Raw genomic sequence first — 8,306 nt, 5'->3', positions numbered from 1 at the left:
GCTAAGCTGGTGCAGAGGATCTGAGACATTGGTAGAGAGATCAAAGACCTGGGGCTCAGACCCAGACAGCTATGCTGGTATCTTTTAGACTGACAATGAGGTTGGTCTGGATTGAATTTTTTTTTAAAAGGATATTGAAACTAAGTATAACTGCCAGTGTAAAATTTGTTATTAAGATTGACATACAGGAAGCAGATCTCCCAGATTCCCAAATCCCCTTGCATTCACCCTACTGCAGATCTCTGTAGAAAGAGGGCTGATACAGCAGCAGTGTGGTTCCTATAATGCAGAGCACAAAATGGGAAGGGGCTTTGACACTGAAAAGCAGTAACTTAAAAACTGGTACACCACCCAGGTACCATGCCTTTTTCTAGAAAATATAAAGAAATACATTTCAGGAAAAATAAAATTTCTAATTGTTTAAAATAAAGAAGAATAAGTAGAAACATTATAGGAGTTACCTTTTTTAATGCATATCTATTCAGATACATTTTTGGGTACTAATTGTTTTTATTTCCTATGTCGAGTCTGAGTCTTTTGCTTGGGTTTTTCTTCCTTTTTTTCCTTACGTTTTTTCCTCATACAGAGCAATAGAAGACAGCATAATAGAATTAACAACAAAATAAGACATGTTAGGGCCAGGTAAATCTTCTTTATCCTCTCTCTCTTAGGGGGTGGGCCACTGTCAACACTACCTCCATTGCCTTGTTTTAGGCAGTTGGGAGGGTCCCACTTATAGTTGCAATGGCAGTGATGTTTATTGTTGCAGATCCCCCTCATGTTACAGAACTTAGGTGAACAATTACTATCCAAGCGAGAGAGATGGACGCACTTCCTTCCGATGCAGACATGTTCTGGGCCACACTCTGTGCCGTCTTTCACATCACCAATATCAGGTATGGTCATCCCTATGTGGTAGTCTGTACCCCAGCAGGTGGCATTGTTGAAGCGAGTCCCATGCACAGTAGAATGCTCTGTCAGAAGGGGAATTTCTGCCACGTTATCGCACTGAATTCTCCCACATAAGCTGTCCAACATACTGCATTTTAGATATGTAGGGCCTTTGACTCCACAGTTACCAAAACGGTCACCTTGAGTGTTTACTTGTTTGTAGCAACTGTCGTTTGCATTTTTTGCCTTTTGGCCGAAAATCTGCCTACACTGTGCGTTGCGGTCATTACATCTCTTTTCATAGCAGTAGGCGTTGTCATTACAGGGAATTCCATCCTCTACGTATACATCGTCTGGGCACATATGGGATGATCCATTGCACCACTCTGGAAGATCACATTCATTGACCTCCTTTCTACATATTTCTCCTGATGGTAAGAACTTGCAGTCCTTGCAACAAAGCCCAAAAGCACAAGTAGACCCAAAACTCAGACTGCAGTTTGTCAGACAACAGGCGTCTTTTAAACAATCCTGAAGAGATCCACAGTCACACTCTTCTCCTTCTTCAACAACACCATTTCCACAGCGCTTCCTTGAAAACATGTCCTTTGTGTATACAGTGTACTGCAAACATTTTGCCTGCTGTACAGAATATCCCCAAAAATAAGAATAACTACAATTGCTAAATTGGGCTATTGGTGGGTTGTCATGACGCATTATACATTTATAATAACCTGCAGAACACACACACAATACATTATCATGAGACATACCCAAATTATGACCTATATGATGAGCTACTGCAATTCCAAGAATGGCCAAGGTTTTGTTTGCAAAAGTAACAACTGCACAACTAAAGTGTGACCTACACATTCCTGCAACATAGCCTAAACCAGTTAATCCTCTCAAGGTCTTATTTATAAAAAGATGTACAGTATCATGTGCCATGCGGGCATCAATGGTATTAGCCTTCCAATTGCAAAAATCTCCCAGAGACCTCCTTGTAGCATCCACTTCAACTTGGTTTCTTTTAGTCCAGATCTCCATACCAAACAATAACACCTTCATACCCATTACCTGATAAATGGAATCCACTATATTTACAATAAGAAATAGATCCTCCTGCAACTTTGAGACATTCCTTTTATAATGATTATATAGAGTATTGTCCACCACCAGTGCAATTTCAACAAAGAATGAATGGATCCACCAGCCATCATAATGACTTTGTTTCAGAATAGAATTATCAGTCTCTTGAAACTCAAATTGGTGTACAGTTTCCTCTTGCATAAAATCAGATTTCATGTTTGGGAATTGGGTCTCCTCACTGTCCATTTTATATACCAGGTGTTCAAATTTTGTAGAGAAAATCATGGGCTTAATTTCATAAACAACATCGTTTATCTGTAATAATCCTCGAAAGCCACCAGAACAGGTACTGAGGGCAACAAGGGATTCTGGGTCCCCCTCCACATAACCATGGTAGTAGCAGTCATTCTGGACAAAAGGCTGGTCCTTCAGGAGAGCGCCCTGGTCTGAGTAGGTGAACACTGGGAGGTGTCTGGACAGCAAATGCTTCTTGATATTCATGTGGAAAACGTGTCTCTGGCCCCCAAAATGCAGGCTGTAAGAGAGCCGGCCTGGAGGCTTCATGCTTCTGCCAGTGTGTGTTACCTTCAAGGGAATCACCACTTCTGGAGGACTGTGATATTGGGGGTGTTCAGCCCGGATGTGTCCTGAAAAAGACAGAAACACCCCAAGCCAGTGTAGCAAGAGTATGATCCTCATGTACAACAGGGCTTTAATCACAGTCATTATGAAGCTACCATTATTGGTCCAGAGAAGAAGGCAGGCAGGGTTGGGAGTCACAGATGGTCTGGCTCCTTATTCTGAGCTGCTTAGTGTACAGAGCTTATCATTAAGTATCTGTCTTCTGGCAGAGTTGAACCATTAGAGCATAAGCCCTACAAGTAAAACAGAATATAACATATGGATGGGGGTGATTAGAAAAGGGCCTAATAGGGAGAAAGAGAAAGTCATACAACAAAAGTGATTAGTGTTTTGATCAAGGGTTGACTCTAGAAACTGCACAGAATTTGCTTTTAAATATTGATAAGGCAGAGGGGCATTGGGGGAGTATGGAAGAGTGAAAACTGGCCATAGATTTATAGTTATTGAACTTGGATGGTGGGCAATTAAGGATTCATTATACTATTCTCTAAATATATGTATATGTTAAATATTTCCACAATAAATAGTTAAAAAAAATCTTAAGGGTAAGGTGACCATATGTCTTGGATTGCTGGGATTTTCCTAATTTACTCACGTTAAATTAGTATAAGTAATAATACCTGTTTTTTTCAACCTCAAGTCCTAAATTACTCAATTACCTAACATACATATTAAAAGCAACAACAACAACAATAACACTCTCCTGTTATTTTAAAATCTCTTTTATAGTACTTATTACCTCCCTAGAACAAAATGTTTAGTTTTATCTTTCTTACATTACTCTCCTCACTAGACTTGTCATATTAGAAGTACTCAAGAGCATTATCTATGTCTTTCACAAATGTTAGTATCCCCAAAGTGCCTAGCTTAATTCTTTATATAGTAAAGAATGGTCAACTTGACTTTTATTGTGCCTTGGAGTGTTACTCAAAAGGTATTTACACTTGATTACATTTTAATGTACAATATTATTCAACACCTGTGGCCAATTTTGTTTTTGGAACAAAGTGTTATAGACTCAGTTTTCCCTGCTTATTTTCTCTATTTACAACTAAATACTCTGGATATAATTAAGTGGAAGACAAAAAAATACCTCTGAAAGCTAAAAAGCAAAAGACAGACTGGCTAGAGACCTCTAGACTTGAGGAATGGCAACAAGGTGAGTTCCCTGGGTTTTCTTTTAATTGCTCTCAGATATCCCAAATTGGGTGCTGGAGAGGTCTTTAACACCGAATCACCAGCAGGCGTAGACAAAAACAAACAAACAAAAAGCCTCAAGAATAGTTTTCTTTCTCTGTTCACATGACAGAGAATGGAAAAGCTCAACAGAGAACCAGTAAGGTGCTCCAGCATCTGCTCTTGAGCCAAGACACATGTGGATTGATTCACCCAGAGCAGCAACCTCAAAGACTTGTAGGCCAACCCAAAACACACTCCACAATCAGTGCACTGGTGGGCTGTTCAATCCGCCTACATTGGCAATATAAAATCCCTGGCAGGCCAGCCTAACACTGATTCAATATCTAGGTAACTAACTACCTGATCTGCCTTCAGAGGCAGCAACAAAATCCCAACAATTTGACCCATCCTCAGCTCAACACTAGGGCAGGGAATGGAACCCTATATTGAACATAGCAGTATCATTCATAAAGCCTGATATAGCCCACCCCTTCACCAAATGACATAGGAGACACAGCCTATTGGCTTCTGTTTCTCACATCTCCAGATATGAATATGGACCAGTGACACCAGTTAAATCCAGAACGTTAGAGTAGATCAAGCAGAAGAAAGGACCACTCAGCTCAAAGATGGGTCATTGATAATTATTCAGTTAAAGTAGAAAAAAAGAATAAAAAAGCAAGCAGCTTATAGGACACCGACAAGAAGACCAGTATACACATGATGGAAGTCATATAAAGAGAGAGAAAAAAAGAGAGAGAAAGGACCAGATAGCTTATTTTAAAAAAAAATAATGGCTGAAAATTTCCCAAATCTGAAAAAAGAAATGGGCATCCACATGCACAAAGCCCAAAATGTCTCAAATGAGATGAATCCAAAGAAACCCAGATGAAGACTCATTAAAACTGTGAAAAGTCAGAGACAAGAAATTCTGAAAGTGGCAAGAGAAAACAACATGTCACATACAAAAGAACCACCATAAAACTGTGAGTAGATTTTTCAGCAGAAATCTTGCAAGTCTGGAGGAAGTGGGATGATGTAGTTAAAATGCTGAAAGAAAAAACTATCAACTAAGAATGCTATACCTGGCAAAACAGTCTTTCAAAAAATAAAGAAGACATAAGGACATCACTAAACAAACAAAAGCTGAAGGAGTTTATCACTGTAAACTGTAATAAACTGTAAGGCACTGTAAGTGCTAATGAGATTTTTTAAAGTTGAAAGGATGCTAAACAGCAACATGATAGTGTAAGAAAGTATGAAATATACGTACATATATATTATATAAACATATAAATGTAAACTCATCTATAGATAAAACCAGAATACATTATAACTTTAATTGTGATGGGTAAATTACTTTTAATTTTAGTATCAAAGTCAATGATGAAAGTATTAAAAATAACTAAAACTGAAAAACATGTTAAAGAATACACAGTAAAAATTGAAATATAAGTTGTGACAACAACAACATAAAGTGTGAGCTAAAGAGAAGTTAAGTGTAGAGTTTTTGTATGCAATTGAACTTAAGTTGTTATCAGCTTAACATAGACTACGTTAACTATGATATTTTATGTAAGCCCCAAGGTAACCACAAAAAATATACTTATAGAAGTTACACAAAAGAAAAAGAGAAAGGAATTAATGCATATAAAATACAAAAAAATTCAAAACACAATGGAAGGCAACAAGAGAGGAAAAAAGACATATAAGAGAACAAAAAAGATTGATAGAAAACAAAGGACAAAATGATAATATTAGATCATTCCTTACCAATAATAACTTTAAACATAAATGGATTAAACTCTCCAATTAAAAGACATAGAGTGGCTGAATGGATGTAAAAAAATAAGACTCAATTATATGTTGTCTAGAAAAAATCCTCACTTTAGATGTAAGGAAACACATAGGCTATAAGTGAAGATTGGAAAAAGATATTCCCTATAAATGGTAACCAAAAGAGCAGAAATGACTAGACATATCAGACGGAATAAACTTTAGGTCAAAAACTGTCAAAAGAGATAAAGAATAACATTATATAATGATAAATGGATTAATCCACCAAGAAAGTATAGGAAATATATATACGCACCCAACATCAGAGCAATATAAATATATAAAGCAAACATTGACAGAACTGAAGGGAGAAATAGACAACAATTCCATAAAAGTAGACTTCAATACCCCACTTTCAACAAAGGATAGAACATCTAGACTGAATATCAACAAGGAAATAAAGGATTTTATAGCATTATAGACCAAATCAATCTAAAAGACATATACATAATATCCCACCCAACAGCAGCAGAATACAGTTTCTCAAGATTCCATGGATGTCTCTTCAAAATAGATCACATAGCTACAAAACAAATCTTAATAAACTTAAAGATATAGAAATCATACCAGGTATCTTTTGTGATTACAATTAAATGAAACTAGAAATCAAAGGCAAAGGGAAAAATGGAAAATTTACAAATAGGTTGAGATTTAAAATCATACTGCTAACAACATTGAATCAAAGAAGAAATCAAAAGAGAAACTAAAAAATGCCTTGAGACAAAAATGAAAATGCACATACTGTAACTTATGGGATGCAGCAAAAGCAGTACTAGAAGGGAAGTTTATCATGATAGATGCCTACCTCATGAAACAAGAAAAAATCTCAAACAGCTTCACATTCCACCTAAAAGAACTGGAGAAGAGCACACTAAGCCTAGAACTAGTAGAAAGAGAGAGATAACAAAGATCAGAGTGGAAATAAATAGAAACTAAAAATACAGTACAGATAGCTTATTTTTTGAATAAAAAATAAATAAAATAAAAATATGTGATACACAGACACGCACATCCATTTTCTTGATCCATTCAGCCATCAATGGACACTTAGACTATTCCATGCCTTGGCTATTGTAAATAATGCTGTAGTGAATATGAGAGTGAAGATCTTTTTGGTATAGTGATTTTGTTTTCTTTGAATAAATACCCAATAGAATTACTGGATTATGTAGTTCTATTTTGAATTTTTTGAGGAAACTTCAGGTTGTTTTCCATAGTGGCTATACCAATTTACATTCCTACTAAAGTATACAAGGGTCCCCTTTTCTCCACATCTTTGCCAATACTTGTTATTGCTTGTGTTTTTGATAATAGCCATTCTGACAGGTGTGAGGTTTTGTGGTTTTGATTTGTGTCTCCCTAATGATTACCGATGTTGAGGACCTTTTCATGTATGTGTTGGCCATTTGTATGTCTTCTTTGGAATAAATGTCTATTCACTTCCCACGCTCATTTTTAAATTGGGTTTTTTTTTTAATTGAGGTGTATGAGTTTTATATATATATTGTATATTAACCACTTATCAGATATATGATTTGCAAATATATTCTCCCATTTGGTAGGGTGCCTTTTCATTTTGTTGGTCTCCTTTGATGTACAGAAACTTTTTGGTTTGATGCAGTCCCACTAATTTATGTTTGCTTTTATTGTCTTTCCTTTTGGTGTCAAATCCAAAAAGTTATTGCCGAGATTGATGTCTAGGAGCTTACCCCCTGTGATTTCTTTTAGGAGTTTGATGGTTCAGGTCTTACATTCAAGTCTTTAATCCAATTTGAGTTGATTTTGTTTATGGTAAAAGATTGTGGTCCAGCTTCATTCTTTTGCATGTGGCTGTCCAGTTTTTCTAACACCATTTATTAAAGAGACTGTTCTTTCCCCATTGTGTTTTTTTTTTTTTTTTCTTGCGGTATGCGGGCCTCTCACTGCCGTGGCCTCTCCCGTTGCGGAGCACAGGCTCCGGATGTGCAGGCCCAGCGGCCATGGCTCACGGGCCCAGCCGCTCCGCGGCATGCGGGATCCCCCCAGACCGGGACATGAACCCGCATCCCCTGCATCAGCAGGCGGACTCCCAACCACTGCGCCACCAGGGAAGCCCCCATTGTGTTCTTGAAAACTATGACTATGACTTTGTAATATAGTTTAAATCAGGAGGTTTGATGCCTCCAGCTCTTTTGTTTTTCTCAAGATTGCTTTGGTTATTGTGGGTCTTTTGTGGTTCCATAAAAAATATAGGATTTGTACTATTTTTGTGAAAAATGCCATTGGAATTTTTATTGGAATTGCATCAACTCTCTAGATCATTTTACCTGGTGTGGACATTTTAACAATTTAATTCTTCCAATCCATAAGCATAAAATACCTTCCTATTTCTTTTTTGTCTTTTTCAGTTTCTTTCATCAATGTCTTTATAGTTTTCAGTGTACAGGTCTTTCATCTCCTTTGTTAAATTTATTCCTAGGTATTTTATTCTTTTTGATGTAATTGGAAATGAGATTTTCTTAATTTCTCTATCACAAGTTAATTATTAGTGTATAGAAATGCAACAAATTTTTGTGTATTGATTTTGTATCCTGCAAATTTACTTATTAGTTCTAACAATTTTTGGTGGAGTCTTTAGGATTTTTTACATATATCATCTGCAAATATGATAGTTTTGTTAGTTTTATTTT

At 36.6% G+C, this 8,306-nt stretch overlaps 1 protein-coding gene across 1 annotated transcript; it reads right to left on the bottom strand.

The window, feature by feature from the left end:
* Nucleotides 1-474: 474 nt before the first annotated feature.
* On the bottom strand, nt 475-2,679 carry ADAM29 (ADAM metallopeptidase domain 29). The gene has a single exon (XM_019932307.3). The coding sequence runs from the start codon at nt 2,677-2,679 to the stop codon at nt 511-513; it is 2,169 nt and encodes a 722-aa protein (XP_019787866.2). The 3' UTR covers nt 475-510.
* Nucleotides 2,680-8,306: the final 5,627 nt, after the last annotated feature.

This window comes from Tursiops truncatus, chromosome 6 (genome assembly GCF_011762595.2).
Source record: "Tursiops truncatus isolate mTurTru1 chromosome 6, mTurTru1.mat.Y, whole genome shotgun sequence".
NCBI classification, from domain to species: domain Eukaryota; kingdom Metazoa; phylum Chordata; class Mammalia; order Artiodactyla; family Delphinidae; genus Tursiops; species Tursiops truncatus.
Note: the sequence above shows the minus strand (reverse complement) of the source record. Positions and strands in the feature narration are given on the sequence as shown.